We start from the raw sequence: 19,437 nt of genomic DNA, 5'->3' as shown, positions 1-19,437 counted from the left end.
ATATATTGCATATAACAATTTTACTCAAAATAATTGCAATAGTTTTTTAAACCCATATTGTGCAGCTCATACATATGTGTGTATATGTATGTATGTATTTCTCCAGGTATAATAGAGCTGCAACAATTATGTTGATTGATCAGTTAGTTAGCTATTACATTGACTGTGACTCTGATCATCGATTAATCTATTTGAGAAAGAAACAATGTCTAAATTGTCTTTTATTTCAATTTCTCAAATGTGAATATTTTCTAGTTTCTTTAGTCCTCTGTGCCAGTAAACTGAATCTATTTGGGTTTTGGACAAAACAAGACATTTGAAGACATCAGAATGGGCTTCAGGAAATATTTTTCAATTATTAATTAATTGAGTAAATGATTGGCAGAAAATAATCATTAGTTGGAGCTCTAGAGTGTAATCACTTGAAAATAAAAATGGTTGTGTTTTTGTTACTTTAGAAGGAGGCTTTACATCAATAGAGGACATGGGCCCTCTTTCATGGGGGCCGCCATATTTCTGCACTAGCCCAGACAGACAAACCAAACACCACTCCTGAAAAAGGGTCTTCCGCATTTTTTGCAGCCCCTTACACACTAGGAAGGGGAAGGTGAAACAAGGTGTTTGCAATCAGCAAGCTCACCACTGCTAATCAAATTACTAACTCCAGAGTTCAAATCACTAAAAGGTAGTGAATCGTTTATTTTTTTTATTGTAAAAATGTATTAACAGTGAATCATAACTCAACCAATCAATCAGCATTAAACAGATTTTTCAGACTTTAAACCTTCGCACACAGAAAACTAGTGAATGTAGTTAAATGTTGGGCTGTTGGCTCCTGAATGCAGGACAGCCCAACCTAATTATTCAATTACTGTCATGTATGTACAAAGTATTGATCCATTCCTCTGACAACTTTGAGGAATAACAAGTGTAGCAACTAAGCACCCTTTAACAGATGATAATTTACATTTATTATTCAAAATATTGTTACACGTTCACCAAAGAGCACAGCTGCTTCCATCAGTCTGTGGTTCGGGGCACTACATGATATCATTTTTCAAACATGAGTGCAAAACAAAAAACATGGATAAGGCAAGAGACTCCACTTCAGGTTCTTCTGACGTCTCAAGTGTAACCAGAGTGTGGGTGTACAAATAGATGTATATTGAGTGTGACCCGGGGTGGAACCCATGAGCCTCTCTGCCAAAGAAACAAAAGAATTTAATATTTTGTCATCGTTGGCATTTGCTCCTCAAGGAATACAGCATCCTTGAAGCTGCTGCTGAGTGTCCATCGTCCATGTGTTGCTCCTCAGTTCAGTTGTCTGATGATCGAGTTAATGTCTGTACCGCGGAACCCGGGGTTTCCCAGGTCCTTCATGAGCCCGGCCTTATCCCTGGCAGCATGGCGAGCAACTGACAGCTTGAACGGCAACAGGAAGTTGTTGGCAGCCCGGAAGCCCTTGCCAACAGAGTAGATCTCGTGAATCAGGTCCTCCAAACAGATGATGCCGTGTTTGCCTGAGTAACAAGAGGAGGAGGAAGAGTGTAAACCGGACCAGAAAATGGAGCAATCATGTGTGACACATATACCTTCGATGGAAACTGAAATCATGTGCAAATAACTAGCTTTTACCAGCCTAACCAATCTGTGGTTAGTAAACACAGAAGGAAACCATGCAACATTGCTAAATTCAGCTTTCAGTGTGCTCACTCTAGTGTGCAGGGTGTTGATTTTGGCAGTGTGCATGTGTAAATACAAAAAAGAAAACATTTAATTCTTCCAAATGTGTGAAATTATGATTACAAACAGTGATATGAAAATTGTCATTTCCCAGCATTTTTTAAAACCTGTATTTGAACGGAATACTGATACAAATTTCCAGGAAATTTCTGTAAATAATCACACTGGGCCAAACAAATCTGAATGCTGCTTTCACTGTTCATTTACAGATTGATACAAATCCATATTTTGGGCATCCTGGTGACTTAAGGGTTTGGGGCACTGATCATGTTGCTTTCCACGTCTCTCTCCCGTTACTTCCTGTCACCTGTCTGCTGTTTATAGAGTTATGGAGTGGAAGGAGTCTTTTTTCAAAGTCCCATCATCCCATGACATTTTCCCACTGACCATAGGCTTATTTAAGATGAGCCAGGCTCGCGCACAATCTATCAGCAACGATCAACGCACAATGCATGCTGGTTACATTTGTGTCCGACTTGCTCTTACATCATGCACTTGTGGGCAATGATAACTTCACAAGATCAATGCGGCTGCAGTTTTCGCAGCCAGCCGCTGCAGTTGCTCTCCACCAACTGCAAAGGCCTGGCTGTCGCCTGGTCGATGAGCTGACAGGCTCCGATTGGCTTTTAGTTTTTACAAACACACACCATGTGTTGCAGAAATTCCAAATTTTATGTGTAGCTGTAATATTAAACTAGATATGTCAGTCTTATGTTGTTCAATGAAGGTTCAGGGGTTAACAAAAATAATAAAAAAGAATAAAAATAATAAAAAAAAGATCATGTAACAGTAGGGGCCTCTCTTTGCTTCAGCTTCATCAGTGATCAAAGCCTGACTGTAATAGTCTATGACTCAACATGATTCTTTGGAACACCAACCAATAAAATTAAGTATCTGGGGACTGGGGTTCTCAGGAATGACCTGAAGAGGAAACATCTGGGCTCAATCAAGGACACATACACAGATGTGTATGTATGTGCAACCTCGTATAAAAGGAGTTGTTGTCGTCTTTGGCTTTCTATTTCCTCTTATACACTTGATGCCTGTCTCTGTCATATCTCTGCATCTATTCTTATTTGTCACCACATGATCTAACAGGATGTAAATATTTCTGTCACTTCCTGTGACAGGCTTTACTGCTTCAATACAAAATAAATAATAAAATCACTTTAAAATTTTGGGTAAATTAAGCAACTGTGTCCCCAGCAACATCCAGGACAATGGGGCATTTGTGTTGCGCGAGAGCAGCGGCTCTCTGCTGGAGCTGCAGCACTGGCTAGAGGCAGGCAGCTGTATAACAGCTTAGAGACAAGTGGCTTTGTACATGAATAAAATATTGATAAAAGGTTTAAATGACTAGCATTTCTGGCGGTGACATTTAATCGTATAGCCCACTAATCACACACATCCCTAACTGGTATTGGAGCATCCCTAGTAGCAACTATATAAATGATGTAAGACACGTACATCCTCTTTAGTAAAAAAAATGCAACAACAAAGTGCAAACTAAGTTCTAAACACAGATCCTAGCTTAAATCTAAATGGTTTATTGAAAGGCATGTGAAAACAAACAAATCTTCATGTTCTCCACAAATGTTGCTCTGTGAACGCTATCAAATTAGATTTTTTTCCAACTTTCTAACCCTCATGTCTCGGTGTGATGACATTCCATGTTCTGGTATTTTAAATATTTGTACCAACACCTTCAAGTACTGGAATGTGCACTTGCTTTGAATTTCCCCACAAGAAATATAATTGACCCTTCGCTAAGCCCCACCTCCAAACAGCAACTGTCCAATCATAGCGTAAAAAACATAATTCAAGCAGTCAAGCTTTCCATTTCTATACATGTCGAAGGTGTGCAGGAGGCTCTGAGAAGAGTGATACTAATAAATGTGAAACACACGGGCACAAGTCTGGTGAATGGATTAAACTCTTCATCTGCTCTAACATAAGCTGCAAACATTAGCATGTCTGGCTAACTAACACTAGCTTACTAGCTGCACTAACTTTATGGAAAGTCAAACTAATTAGATCCCACTGCATCTCCATTTCTTCTGTGGGGGTTCGAGGAGGAGGATGTGGACTGATGCAGAATCAAAGTGTGTCAACGATGATGCATCTCTCTCTGGCTCGCTGTCTCTTGCTATCATTCTGTTAGCTCAGTCTAACTGTGAAAAAGACCTACCCATGTGTTGCTCAATGAAAGTGTTGTCGGTGAGGGGAACTCTCCTCCTGCCGACCCTGGCCTGTCCTCTCTTCAGGATGAGCTCACGAACAGACTTCAAGTTGGGAAATCTGTTGGGAGCGTTACAAAGCGTTAATGATATGCAAAAAAAAAAAAAATTAATTTAATCAAAGTTCAACAATCACCCGTTACTCACCCCCAGGCCACATAGGGCTCCACCATCTTCATCATGGCTACAGAGGTCTTGTTGATTTTGACGAAGGCCCCGCTGAAGATCTTCCTCAGCCTCAACATTTGGATGACCTTCATCACTTTGGGGCTGACACCTTTAATCCTAACAGGAGAGGAGCATCCATGTTTAGCAAAATGGGATGGGATGGGATGGTGTAGAGAAATACAAAACCACAACTGTGTTTACATTCACTTTAACACATCAGATCTGATGTTACTAACTCTCGTAACATTACATCTTATGAAATGAGGTCTGTCACAGTGGGCATGACATTGGAGTAATAAAGCGAGTACTTTCCATTACAGACTTTCAGTGACTTGACCTTAACAAGTTTTAGATCTACAAACAGCAGGAGCGCATTTAAGATGATGTTCTTTATTCAGATTAAGTCATAAAACAAACAATTTCATTTGGCTTCCTTTTAATTAATTGTTAGTTTAATCCTAGAGGGAAGTCTGGAAATCAATATCCAAAGAGGTAGTAAAACACCTTGCAAGACCTTGCAAGTAAAATTAATGAAGGGAAAAGTAATGCAGTCCAAAGTAATGACATCCAGCCATTTACCAGTTACTATTAATCCTGCTTTAAAACATATAAAACTGAACTTCAAAAGTTAATTCTTTTCCTTTGCATTAGAGTTTGCTTGCTATAGATGTCGTCAGAGAATGACCAGTTTATAAGTATCTCCAAGTATTAGTGTGAATGATCATTTTTGCATCAACATTTTCATATTCTTTGGGGGGGAAGAAGACAAAACTAAAATTGTCATTTGTGACATTTTTTGTTGTCAGTACCAAACACGCATGTTTTCATACATCTGAGGAACAAGTTTTTTTGGCCACTTTTTAGGCATTATCTACTTATCAAAAAAAAAAAAGATTTTGTATTGCTCCTGGCCAGATTGTGATTTTGATAATGCTGGCATTAATTGTGCAGCCCTAATATAAGGTGTACATTTAAATGCCCCAAATTCTCAACATTCAGACCAAACTGATGAAAATGCTTGTGTCCGAAATTCCCTACTAATATCCTATGTGGTATGATAAAACAGTATGAATATATGCATACTATTTCTAGTGAAATATTGCATGTACTGGACACTACACTGGAATATCCCACAATGCAATGCAGCGACTAAGGCAGCTCTGGCATTACATCAATAACAGAACTCAGTTTTCACTTTACGCAATATATTTTTTTTTAAAAATTGGTTCACTGTTGGCACAGGTTACCATGGTTACATGTTTCCAACTAGCAAGAAGGCTCGGTGGAAGTGATGTGATATGCACTGAGCAGTGCGTCTGAAATGATACATACTGCTGTTTATGAACACAAAAAAATGTAGAACGACAGCAGGGATGTGACGGTACGGATTTTTTTCTGACCGCTGTGACAAAGCAACATATTACCGCGGTACTGCGGTTTACTTTAACTGCCTTATTAATTATGTTTTACTGGATTTAACTGAAGCGTACTGTCATTAGCGTAGCTCCTTTAAGGAATAGGGCAGTACATCTTAGTGTCTTAGTGTATAACGTGCAAGTGAGGGTGAGCTGCTTATACCGGAGAAGAAACTTAAACCTCACACTAAGACAGTAAATGTACAGTTCAAATTACAGTGCATCAGTTAATAAACACTGCAGCTTCTCAACGCCAAGAAAAGTCTTGTCTGCTGTTTCCCAACTGCTGAAACAGTGACAGAGTTAGCCTTGGAGCAAGCTAAGCAGGAAAGGCTAAGGTTAAGCTAATGCCAACGCTAGCATTGTACCTCTACAACTGCAGTTCTCGTACAATCATATCCCTTTCAGAAGCTTTGTAAACAGCCCTGAAGAGCAGTGTCTTCTTGAAGACTTGGTAAAATAAATCCAACAACCTTTGTGTTCTGTAGCTGTACCAAGATGACTTGGTATTGCCTGTAGGTAGCGAACAGCATGCTACAGGCAATACCAAGATGACTTGGGTTGTGTCTGTCAGTCAATCAGAGGCTGTGTTCCTGATCTATGAATCAATCAGAGTCTGTGTTCCTGACTTGGGTGTAACAACGCTGATCCATAGATCCATCAATGGATCAATGTGCTGATCTCAACATGAGTTTGACTCTTCACTCCTAACACCTTACATCTAACAGAGTTTAAATTTTCGTCAATCAGTTAAATCAAATGCACTGGAAAAATATCCAACGTCTCCACGTAGCACATAGCTGGTATTGTTTAAATTAATTTAGATGTTGAGAAAGAAGTGAACTGTGAATTGAAAACTGAGACCTCTTAACTGCTACTTGACATAAAGGGTGTTTCCACACCCCTACTTTGGTTCACTTGGTTTGAACCACAGGGGAAAAAAATTATACACTGTTGCATTTTAGGTCTGGTCTGGTTCCTATTTTCGCAGACTTTTCACCAACAAACCAGGAGGATTTACAGACAGAGTAACTCACTGACTGGACAGTTTGGTGTCACAATGAAACACCCCATCATATGCATCATTAGTGTTAGATATGATATGAATAATGACTCAGGTAAGGACAGCATGAAAAGGAGGCATCTTGTACAGCAATGATTCCTTGACCTGTAATGAATGTTTGACTTGGTAATCAGTGAAAATACCCAAGATGATGTGCAAACATGTTACTGGTTATTAAACGATTTGTGTAAATATGGCTTCTACAGATCAATTATATGGTCGCTTCCTGAACAGATTTCACTATCAGCAGATTGATTTATCGGTCATTTCGCATGTCAAATCATGACAATATCACATATCTGCTACCATAACATTCTGTAGTTGGTTCACTCGCTTTCACAACATAAACAAGCTGCATCAGAGTCTCCATGGAGGCTGACTGAGAACAACCTTTTCAAGCAGCTGATAAGGAGTGAACACACCAAAAGACAAGGATCATGCCAGGGGATTATATGTTATGAACGGGCAACCAAACAAGCTGTCTCCTACAAGATGATTCTGAACCAAACCCACCAAAATGAGCACTTGCGATTAACCAAACTCCACTAAGCAGACAGATGCAAACTTGTACAACCATTTTCAGCTTTTCATAAATTTATGTGTAGCAGACCTGTTTACATGACCATGCCTATGTATGGATGAGTTTAATTTAAAACCTAGTCTGAGTCAAAGTACTTACTCTCTGATGCGGACAGCGAAGGCTAGTCTGTTTTTCGCAGGAGGCAGAGGGGCAGGGGGTCTGTGCTCAGCTCTCTGGATGCGAGCTTCATCTCGATGCCTCTTGTGACTCTCTTTCAAGAAGTCTTCCAAGCGCTTGAACTTTAATGGTTTACCTTTTGATACCTGGAACGATGTAGAAACACACAAAGAATTATACACCAAGCCAACATCTGGATTACGGCGGAGCAATTTTGAGTTTAACTATTGCAATTATTTTGACTGATATTGTGAGATGATTTGCAATGATAGACACAATGGTGATTTTTACATCACTCTCATTTTCACTGAAAAACATTAAAAAGGATTCTGCTGTGAGTTTTGCAGGGATGTGTACCAAACAAAGATCCTAAGTCTGTGGAATATTATTTGTAGGCCTGGACGGCTCTGCAGCATGACAGTATTTAATTTAAAATGGTATTTTGACACACACTTTGTCTTTAACAAATATCGCCCCTCCTGCAATTCTAAAATTGCAATATTGTAATTTAGTGATGCAAACAACGATTATTTTAATCCAATTAAATATTAAATATTTTTAACCCAAGTAATCGATTAGTTGTTTGGTCCAAAAATGTCAGAAAGTGATTTGTGTTCTCCAAAGTCCAAAATGACATCCTCAAATGTCTTGTTTTGTCCACAACCCAAATACATTCAGCTCATTGTCAGAGAATCTCGATTACTTGCTCAGCTCAAACTCAGACACAGTCAAACCTGGTCTGACAAGTGTAGCTGTAATCATTCAACTGGCATTTGACTTCTGAATATGTTATCAAATAAATTATTCACATTCATCTCTTACCTTTCTCTTGTCAAGCAGTGCAAGCTTGGCTTGTGTGGCTTTAATAGCCTGATACGCTTTCCTCTTTTTCAGGAGATACTCAGGAACTAACTTGATCACCTTTTTGGACCTGATAACAGGGACAAACACAAACACAGTCATAAATGCTCTAGAGAAACATTTGCAACGATAATCCAATGGCTACTGTTTAGTTTTGAACCGTATGAGACATATGATCACACACACAAAAAAAGAGCTACATGCAGCTTCAGCTTTCCAGTTTGCTGATGCTAATTTACTTGCTAGTTAATAGCCCAACTTAGTAGTCATGTGAAAATATCATCCACACAAAACACAGGCTGTTATTTACACAACTGCCATTTCAATTACAGATGAATAATTACAAATGTTTACGGAACATTACGCTAACTATGTTGTGGCTATCTGTGTACTGTAAACTTGGCCCCCATGTGAAATTTAGCTCACTACAAAGTGCCTTTTCTAACCACTGACTCTCTAAATACAGGTCTTGGCCGAATTAGTAACATTTCTATTTGGTAAAACTGGTCGACTCCATACAACTCCAGGTAAATAAAGAACGGATGAACTTGGATATATATAATAACAAATACTTACTCGGCTTCGGCCATGGTGAAATCGAACAGCTCGACCGTCGCTCGAAGATGACGTCACAGCTCCTCGTGCCATAGACATATATATGCCTCGTGCTATGCTGTCGGCAAGCTGCAGACTGGACGCCGTCCATGTGCACACTGCCATCTAGCGGTTCCATTTTTGTCTTCTGTATTTAGGTAATTCTCATGGCAAATAAACTCATTAGTCGTTTTTTATTCATCCATTCATTATTTATCAACAAAACAGTAACACGAGTATATAAAAATAGTTCCAACCCAGTACCACAGTTTACGACTCGTTCTGCAAACAGTGTAGGGGTCTCTCTTTTCTTCTCCCTCCCATGGGCCGTGCTTGCAGGCAGGAAGACGGTGGTGTCTAGAAGGGAACCCCAGAACCGCGAAAAATCTCGCGAGAGTGATTATTCTCGCCGAAACCATGAAATGATAAAGGAGAACACTGCAGGAGATGGAGTTATTTCGATAGACCAGTGTTTCACAATAGACCTTATTAGTTAATCTTGGTGAGATTAATTTTGCTGAAATGAATGTTCTTCACCATTTCTACTTCAATTTTTGCATTATCTTATATTACCTTGACTAGAGCTGCAACAATCAATTATACGATTAAACACCAACTATTTTCCTAATCATTTAATCACTTTGAGTAATTTTTAAAGAAAAGAAGAAATATTTTCTAGTTTCTTTACTCCTCTCTGACACTAAACTGAATATATTTGAGCTGTGGACAAAATGAGACATTTGAGGATGTCATCTAAGACTTTGGGAAACTCTGATCAATATTTTTCTCAAATTTTCACCAACAACTGATTGATCAATTGTGAATATAATGGACAGATTGATCAGCAGTAACTTTTTTGCAGCCCTAATCTTGGTGCACATTATTGCAAACACATTTACATATGAAATACTTTATAAATGAGAAATAAATGCAAAGAGGCTGAGTGAACAGGACATTTTGTTTTATTTCCTCTCATAATGGTCCTCTCAAAACAATACAGAACGTTTTAGACTACTGATTTATAAGAATGCGATTAAGATACTTCTAAATTTCTTCCATAGTCTTTTATGAATTTGGCAAACCAAATAAAATCTCATATTACCCACCTGTGGGTCCTGACAAATGTTAAGGAATGACTGCTACAGCCTTTAAACACGAAAATAGGAAAAAAGAGGTGAGTGGCAAAGTTTGTATATGACTTTATTATATTCTGTCCTCCATTTTTCTTAGCTTTATCATGTGAGTCAGAAGTGCTGTGAACCAATGACAAGACTCCCACTGTGATCATGTCTACAGTGATTATTGTAATCATTACTATGATTACCAAAGTGATCATAAAATTAAAGGCATAATTCCACCTTTAGCATGGGTTGCCAGATAAGGTAAGGGTCAACGAGACAAGGTTTTAGTTTTGGTCTCAAAGGTGCCCACCTCAGTTTGTCTAGAAGTAGTTCTTCTGTTACCAAAATTCTTTATTTTTATCATTATTATTATTCAGCTGCGTTTTTTGACATTTACATTACAGTATCTACATTTACAGACTTTTACATTAGTGTGTATTGCGTGGAATTCTCAGAGCTGGAGTGGATGATGTCATCGCTAGAGTGGAGAGCAGCTCTAATATTTTCTCTTAAACTCGGCCACAGTGTTCACTCTACATACACAAATTGTACATCAGTTCATAGGAAAAGTCGTGCCAATCGCAGAGGTGTGACCGCTGAAGCAAATGGACTAATGCTATGGGCTGACGGGGGTCTCAAAGGACAACAAGTCCAACCAACTGCCCTATTCACTCCCATGTTAAGCGAGAGCCAACATTTCTGGAAGAAAGCAGATGATCCCAGTATTTTCCATCGCGCTAGTGGCCTCATTTTTCACACCACAGAAATAAAGTTTGCACCTTCGTGTTTGGCATCCTGTCCTCTCACTCACTGTATGTGGTTTTTAGTTGTAGCACTTACAGTGTTAGAATAAACAGCTGGAGTTTGAGAGGGACGCTGTCTCAATCAATCAAGCAGTTAGGTCATCTCAGTATTCAAATTTCACTGTGTCGTTACACACAGGCGATTGGTCAATTTCACCAACCTGAGATCTTAGCAGTTAAAACCTCATACAGAGACAATTACACCTGAAGCAGCTCAAGGTTTGACATTATTAACAGTTTAAAATGACTGTCTGTCTGTCTCAGTCTATCACTCTGCATGCCTGTCTGTCTCTCTCTCTCCGTCTCTGTCTCTCTGTGTCCAACTTTGAAATTTTAGAGTGCAGTCTTTTTTAACTGTTAATAAATTCAAACCTTGAGCTACTTCATGTGAAATTCTTTCCTTTGGTCCTTTCAATATTTCAGTGTGCAGTTGCACACAGGCGATTGGCCAATTACACCAACCTGAGGTTGGTCTTGTACTCTGATTGGTGAAATGACCTAAAGCTGTTTTTTGGCTGTCAAAACCTCATACAGAGAGAATTACACCTGAAGCAGCTCAAAATTTGAAATTATTAACAATTTAAAAAGACTGTCTGTCTCTGTCTGTTGCTCTGCATGCCTGTTTGTCTCTCTTGGTGTCTCTCTGTCCAACTTGGACATTTTGCTGCTGTTTCATGTAAAATTATTTCCTTCTTTCTTCCTTCAGATTTATTTCTCTCAGCTTTCAAACGAACATTCAAATTTTCTATGTAATTCAAATAGGCAGCTATCAGTGTCAACTTTTTAACAAAAAATTCAAATAGTCTACATAATTCCAATACCATTACATTAAAAAGGCAGCATTGCAGTTTGGCTTCAAGCATGCTGCATTCACACCCACAATTTCTTCAGTAATTGCTTCTCTAGTTAACTTTTAGTTTTGATCATTGTGATATGATTCATTCACTACATCATATTTACTGCTGAATAGTGTATAGAAAGGATCAAAGGGCTCCTGGTTGCTGTACAGAAAGTGAATTCTTAGCTTTTTGTTTTCTTCATTACCATGCTGCAGGAGACCTTGTTTTCTTGTAGATGAACAGAAGAACTACCTAAAGTTTCACATATTTGCACTTCAAAACTGCAAACCCCTGCTGATATTTGCTGCTCTAATGAGGAGATGTGGGCTGGAAAACTGAGCGTAGTGTTTACACAGAGGAGCCCAGGGACTGTGTGGACCCTCGCTGCTACCCAGCAAGACGCTCCGGGGATTTGCAAGTCTTAAAAAGTGCCTTCAAAGTGTTTTGATGGTTCTCTAAATTCCACAAGTTAAGATATTGCCAATGCAGTGGTTCTCTGTTATTTGGCATCAGGTCCAAATGCCTGCAGGATTCCAGAGACTTATAATGCTTCTAATCCAGCTCAGGATGTGTGCAAGAGAATTTTTCCAGGTCACCCGGGATCCAAATGACAGGTTGTGTAAGGTTCCAGTACATCCCTCAACTTCTTTTTACTGCAGCACCATCTAGTGTTTCTAAATGCATCTGCAGTGTGTTTGTGGACTCAGCAGGAGTCATGTCTCCGGATGGTGCAGCTACTGAGGCTCTAAAAACTTTGGTCTGCCTCAAATTTGAAGTTTACATCGTTTTGCTCTTAATCTTAGAAATGAAAATAAGTATCAGGTATGAATCTCAGATTTGGTCTCAGATTCCAAATGATTTCTGGATGCTGGTTTCTTAACTTTGACCTGACACCACCAGCATTTTGATAATGCTTATTTCTGAAAATACACCATAGTTTTGACAGTATGAACTTACCTTGAATTATGTAACTGTAGCATCTGAGGGCAGTGCTGTCAGTGAAGATTAATTTCTTTAGTCACCTGCTCCACTCCCTGGTTACACTAAACATCTATAGACGAATCCTGCGAAGTATTAGAAGTTAACAAGCCGCCATCGCTGCAGTGGTGTGTCCCTACCGTATGAGCGCAAATGAATGCCAGCCAACATGAGAAGCTGACAATTGTCTACTTTTACACTTACTTTTTTTGTGATGTTACTTTTAGCAGCAGTGTCTAGGAAGCTGGGAAGAACCTGTGCATTTCAGCTCCAACAGTCGAGTCAAATTTCAACTTAGGAAAAAAACAGAATGCAAAATACACAGACCTTTACTTCATGAAGAGAGCTGCTGTCTGAGACGATGTGTCATAGCTGATCAAAAATATGGAACTCTTTTTCTGATGAAAAATGTGAATTCATACATATGAACATATATGAGGATGTTGTCACAACCAACGTCTGACCAACTGTGGAAAATTTGAAAACCATTAATATCACCAACCTAAAAGGTACGTTACTGAGGGCTGCTGTTTAAGGTTGTCAATCCAGTTGTCCATGTTGTCATTGTCAGCAGGCAGCAGTAGCAGACATGTTGTTGAGAAGGGAACCCCAGGCCCGCGAGATCTCGCTATAAAAAATCTTGCGAGAGTCTTGGAATCTTGGGGTTCTCTTCTAGACCCAACCAGCTGACGCCGAGGGTGACGGACACAATGTGCCACCGCAGCAATGGCGGAACCGCAAGATGAAGAGAATTCATAAAGCGGTTGCCGAAAGATTTGATCTGCAGTCATGTTTCCCCTAAAATATTTTGTCACGGTGCCTGATTATTCAGAAGCACAGATGCTGCTGAATAATCATAGAAATATTATAGGAATACTACAGACAGCAGTGTGCCTCTGTAATTCTCTGTGTTTCAGCTGGCAACAAGTTATTTAACTCTAACTGATGCAGTGAGCAGCTTCTTATTTCTTAAACAACCATGTCAGAAGACATATCCTGTGGTCGTGGAAAAGATGTTACTCTGTTGAAGAAGGCTCAAATTCTTGACCTGCATCAATCAAAGAAAACAACTAAGGAGATTGATGAAACTACTAAAACCGGGTTAAAAACTGTCCAACACATTAAAACCTGGAAGGATAGTGGTGAAACATCATCTTCAAGGAAGAAATGAGGTTGAAAAAAAAAAAACCTTGAATGATCGTGATCAGAGATCATGTAAATGTTTGGTGAAATCAAATCATAAAAAATCAACAGTAGAACTCACAGCTGTGTTTAATAGTGAAAGTAAGAACATTTCTACACAAACAATGTGAAGAGAACTCAAGAGACTGGGACTAAACATCTATGGAGCCTTAAGAAAACCACTTATCAGTGAGGATAATCAGAAAAAAGGCTTCAGTTTGCTAGAGAGCATAAAGATTGGACTGTGGAGCGATGAACAAAGGTCATGTGGTCTGATGAGTCCAGGTTTACCCTGTTCCAGAGTGATGGGAGCTTCAGGGTAAGAAGCCTGTGGGGGCAGTGTTATGATCTGGGGTTACTTCAGTTGCTCAGGTCGAGGTTCAGAAACATTATGTGTCCAGAAAATGAGGTCAGTTCACTACCTGAATATACTGAATGAACAGGTTTTTACATCAATGGATTTTTTCTTCCCTGATGACACAGACATATTCCAAGATGATAATGTCAGGATTCACTCAAATAGTGAAAGAGAGGTTCAGGGAGCATGAGACATCATTCGGACACATCACAGAGTCCAGACATTAACCCCACTGAGAATCTTTGGGATGTGCTGGAGACTTTACACAGCGGTCCAACTCTCCCATCATCAATACAAGATCCTGGTGAAAAATTAATCAGTTAGTGCAGAACAGATCAAACGGGCAGGAAGTCAGACAAAGAAAAGGCAGGGAAAATCCGGTTAATTTTCAAAATAAAATACCCTGTGTGAACTCATGATCATAAAGACAGACAGAAAAGAAACTATTTAACCATGTAGTCTGCTTATCCATACTAGAAACACAAAGAGAAAGGAAAGAGGACCTAATCAACAAAATGTGAGCAAAAAAACATAATCAGGCAGGAAAAATCCTGCTACAGTGCTGCTGGTGGGGCTTGCAGCCATGTGGAGGATGGATCAGAACTGTGGTGCAGTTCTTGGTGGAATCAACCTGTTAAAGAAAACATGAAACATTTCAATCAGTGGGGCGCTGATGCCTCTCAGATCAACCACATATATACATCAGGCACTTATTTAAGTTATTAAAACTACTCTTTATTCATACATTGTAAGACAAGCAGCATTGAAAATTTATCTAAACGTGCAAAATTAACAGTTGAAAATGAATGCATCTCTATAGGGGTAAATTTTAGCAGCAGGCTGTCTGGCTTTATCTTGACAGTGTGACTAGCGTGAAGTGAATAGCTAACTGAGCCCAGCTCATGAAGACTGAGACAGTGATGAAACTGTCCAAATTTAAATTCTCTTGCTGTCATACCAGACATTCAGAGCAAAGTCATGGAAAGAAGAGAGGTTTTATCTGTAGAGACATCTATCAGGAGATGATGGAGACGCTGAATGGGAAATAAAGGAAGTTTGCACTTGTCTGATGGGACACTGTGATCAAAGTTGATGGAAGTGGTGTTTGTAGTAAAGTATTTCTTCTCAGAAGTGTTTGAACAGGCCTGTTCCACACCGTTTAAAATGAGTTTATCCAAGAGACATAGGTTAATTGGTTGTGGGTTTAAATCAGAGCATCACAGAACCTCTGTCAAAACTGCTGTCACTCAGCTTGTTTCTCTCCTTTCTAATCAAGATGATAAAAGACTACAATTAAAGCTCCTTTTTCTTCCTTGCTGCTTTTGCCTCGAGGCTTCATAAACTGCATCCTGACATAAGAACTCAAATACAAACTCTTGGAAAAGGGAAGTTGATATGGTTACACATCAGCAGTAACCTCCGACATAAGTCTGCCAAAAGCGAGCTCATTAAAACCAGGAAGAAGAGTGAAAACATCTTTTCTGTCGATAAAAGCCTTCGGTGTCCTCCTTTGCTCTTCTCTCAGTGAAGAAATGCTCTCCAGGTCTGATGTAACTGATCGCAGTATCTACGCTTACCTCATCAGGAGCCGCCACTGTTTGTTCGAGATGATCAGCTCGAGATGATCAGCTCGTCATCAAGCCTCTGCAGAAGCCTGATAACAACCTGATCATGTGAATCAGGTGTGTTGGAGCAGAGAAGCATCTAAAACATGCAGGACAGTGGGCCCTGAGGACCAGGATTGGGAAACACTGGCCTATAACATTATAATTCATACAGTGATGTTAATTACAGTCTAGTTTCCACTTATCATCCTTCACAAGGATATTAGACATACCAGATGTACATAAACACCATTGTCTGTAACATGTAACATTATGCTATAAACTGCACACATAAACATAAACACTTCTTGGCCACAATTGTGATTTTTCAATTACAGAAAACATTGAAGTTTCACATAGAAGTTGCTGTTATCCTGCACATAATGTGTATGTGCACGTTATTTTATATATTGTTTGATAAGATAAAAGCAGCTGTATTGTGTATAAATGGGATGATATAATTCAATTTTGGCAATTTTAGACAACCACTTCATGGCTCAGTCCCTTATAAAGTTTACCAAAAGCAGCTAAAGCTTAACTACACAGAATAAATTCAATACAGTAGATATAAACGCTGCTGAGGTCACCTGCTGTGCTGGCTGTGTGTGACTGCGGGTGGGGGGTTCTGTGAGGACAGAGGCAGGCTGTTTACCCCCGCGAGCACTTGTGAAGCTTCTCAACTCAGAAAACACTGGAGCACATTTTCAGTTCACCATCAGTTTTCATGAAACTGCCGATATTCAAAGTCTGCACGGGTGATTTCTCGTCTGAAAAACTCCGAGCGAATTCGGTCATGAAATAGCGGAGGGAAATTGTAAACAGTCTGCCCTGGGACAGTCTGAAGACATGCACTGCATTGCAGAGCAACTGAGCATCATGGCACATACTGAGGAATTCTTGCTAATCTAGGATACATTCAGGCACAAAATCCACATATTAAGCAGTTGGAACACATTACATAAGCAATATGATGTCATACTTAATACATCTTGTTTGGTTGTGAACATTTTGCATCTCTGGAAATACATTCATCAACATTGTCGTCATCATGTCGTCTTGACGGCTGCAAATGTTGCTCCGAAACCTGCATGTACCTTACAGCATTAATGTGTGCAAATGGCATGTTGGGACTTTAGAGGACTTGGACTATGCCAGACGAGCAGTACGGAGGCATTTTATGGTTTTTTTTCCCAGTTGTTTTTTATGTTTAAAAACTGGTCACCGTTCATTTCCATTGTTTGGCAGATTCTGCAACGCTTAAAGTCAACCCTCAGTAGGCATGAGGGTGAGAATTTTGGGTGAACTATCCCTTTAAACTGTTGGATTATTTACCCATGAAGTTTTTCATGAAGTGGTGAACCTCACTCCATCCACGCTTGTGACTGACTAAGCCTTTCGCCCCTTTAATACCCAATCATGATACCATTGAAAGGTTATTAATAAATCAGTTTCGTTTGTGAATTTTCCAGACAGGCAGACATTTTTGAGCATTCCATGTTCACCGTCTATTGTCTGCAGGAGGCAGTTTGAATCCAGTGTGTGCAGAGGAGACAGCAGTTGATGTCCCACCATGTCAGCAGCAGATGGCAGTACATGCACACTGTCTAATGCCTCCACTCAGGACTTCCATCCACTGAAAAAGAGAACAACTCCTTTTCACATGCCGAGCACCTCTGGACCTGCTGCTGTTAGATCCCACATCTTTTTAAGAGGCTTCTTCAAACATTTTAAATATGTACTTTCAAATTTGTTGAAGATTGAACTGGGCTGAAATGACAAACTGTTACATACACATTAGAATATTTAGTATAGGAAAGTTGTACAGCTTCGGTGTTCACTAACCTTCAAAATAATTCAAAGTCCAGAGGTAATTTCATACTTCTAAATGATGCCAAATTCTGAAGAGCATTTTTGAAGGTTGACGATTGAAGTATAGAGGAATGTTTCTTTGGAGTAATTAAAAGAGGCCTGAAAGCTCAGGGATACTGAGCAAAATTGAATTCCATTCAATGGAGTATTAATTTTAACTTTAATTTGAGTCTTAGTTGCTTTCTGAACATTGTAGTTGGCTGAATTATGTGTAAAGCAATAATTAATACATGTTTTGAGTTTGTCACACCACAGAAATGTGTTATTCACCACTCAGTCAAATCTGACTGGTTAAATCAAAGTATATAAATCAAGTATGTAAAATTAGGTCTCAAAACCATGAAAAAAGGACAGTTTGCTCCAAAACACTGGAGGGGTGTCTCTCAAACACCACTACGACCTGAAACATGGACACTTCTTCTAGCAGCTTTGTTGGACATGTCCAGACAGTGTGAGCTGCCAGAGCCAGAGGACGGTGACAAGATGGTGTTTTTTTTCTTTTGTGTCGGGTTGTTGGAACTGAAGTGAGCTGAAGTGAACCGCTGGGCTGATTTGGACTGAGAGAGTCGCTGAAGCTACGTTCATAACTGGTTCGTGGGGCTTATACAGTGTTGGGGGGACCATGGCTCAGATGCATCACTGCATTTAGTCATGGTTTTAGACATAGTTTTAGTCAATGTTTAAGTCATAGTTTTTGCCAATTTTAGTCAATGTTGAAGTCATAGTTTCAGTCAGTTTTAGTCAATGTTTAGTCATAGTTTTAGTCAGTTTAAATCAATGTTTAAGTCATAGGTTTAGTCAGTTTTAGTCATAGTTTAAGTCATAGTTTAAATCAGTTTTAGTCAATGTTTACAACATAGTTTAAGTCACTTTTAGTCATAGTTTCAGTCAATGTTCAAGTCATAGTTTTAGTCAGTTTTGGTCAATGTTTAAGTCATAGTTTTAGTCAGTTTTAGTCAATTTTTAGGTCATGTTTTAGTCAGTTTTAGTGATAGTTTATGTCCTAGTTTTAGTCAATGTTTAAGTCGTAGTTTTAGTCAGTTTTAGTCAATTTTTAGGTCATGGTTTTAGTCAGTTTTAGTGAAAATTTACGTCATAGTTTTTGTCAGTTTTAGTCATGGTTTTAGTCAGTGTTTTAGTCATAACTTTGGTCATGGTTTTAGTCATAGTTTCAATGTTTTTGTCAGTGTTTCAGTCAAGGATATATCTCCTGGCTGAAAAAAAATTATTCCAATAAGAAGTAAAGATACTTTGTAACTGTGTTTAGCCATGTAGGCAAAGAAAGTGCTACTGAAACATAAACTCAGTGAGCTAAACGTTCACTTAGTGTCTGTTTATGAATTGTAAAAAGAAATCTAAATTATATTTTAGGAGCATATGTTTAGGAGTAGATGTTTACTGTGAGCTCACCTCCATAAATTTAACAATAGTGGAATATTACTTTGAGCCAACTGTATACTAACATGACAAGTAATTAACAGACATGTTATCAAATCAGTCGGCTTACAGAAGCAACAGGATGAGATGTCTTTAGAAATCTTTTCATGTGTGTTTTTCAGCACATTTTCAGTCCACAAAGTGCTCGATATTTCCGTTTATATTTTGTCTCATCTTTACTTGCCTAGGTGTAATGAACAGAGATTTCACCATATTATTTTCATTTATGTTCTCGTCACAATTTATTACCGAAATTTAACAATTCAGAACAATTCAAAGTAAGCTTTTACCCTAAATGACCTGAAAATATTGTAAGAACATTTGTGCATAATAGACCACGAATCCAGAATATAGTCTTATTCCTTATGTTTATTATATTCTTAATTATTTCCTGGGTGTATACATGTATGTATATATGTATTGATTTTGTTTTATATTGTCACCCTGTTCCATTCTGAATTTAATTAA

At 38.9% G+C, this 19,437-nt stretch overlaps 1 protein-coding gene across 1 annotated transcript; it reads right to left on the bottom strand.

The window, feature by feature from the left end:
* Positions 1 to 669: 669 nt before the first annotated feature.
* Positions 670 to 8,875, bottom strand: rpl7l1 (ribosomal protein L7-like 1). Its single transcript, XM_084737641.1, has 6 exons — positions 8,761 to 8,875; positions 8,146 to 8,254; positions 7,306 to 7,469; positions 4,128 to 4,265; positions 3,932 to 4,041; positions 670 to 1,520 (listed from the first exon to the last, which is right to left on the bottom strand). The coding sequence occupies exons 1-6, from the start codon at positions 8,772 to 8,774 to the stop codon at positions 1,312 to 1,314; spliced, it is 744 nt and encodes a 247-aa protein (XP_084593767.1). The 5' UTR covers positions 8,775 to 8,875; the 3' UTR covers positions 670 to 1,311.
* Between the last annotated feature and the right edge of the window lie 10,562 nt (positions 8,876 to 19,437).

The sequence above is a fragment of the Lutjanus erythropterus genome, chromosome 15 (assembly GCF_056507025.1).
Source record: "Lutjanus erythropterus isolate fLutEry1 chromosome 15, fLutEry1.hap2, whole genome shotgun sequence".
Taxonomy (NCBI): domain Eukaryota; kingdom Metazoa; phylum Chordata; class Actinopteri; order Lutjaniformes; family Lutjanidae; genus Lutjanus; species Lutjanus erythropterus.
The sequence above is the reverse complement of the archived record's forward strand: the minus strand, read 5'-3'. Positions and strand labels throughout refer to the sequence as shown.

Excerpts from the sequence above, each read along its gene's own strand:
- rpl7l1 (XM_084737641.1), bottom strand. Across the intron at positions 4,266-7,305 it reads TTCGCTGTCCGCATCAGAGA|GATTAAAGGTGTCAGCCCCA; the intron begins GTAAGTACTTTG and ends CTCTCCTGTTAG. Across the intron at positions 1,521-3,931 it reads TTTCATTGAGCAACACATGG|GCAAACACGGCATCATCTGT; the intron begins GTAGGTCTTTTT and ends CTTGTTACTCAG.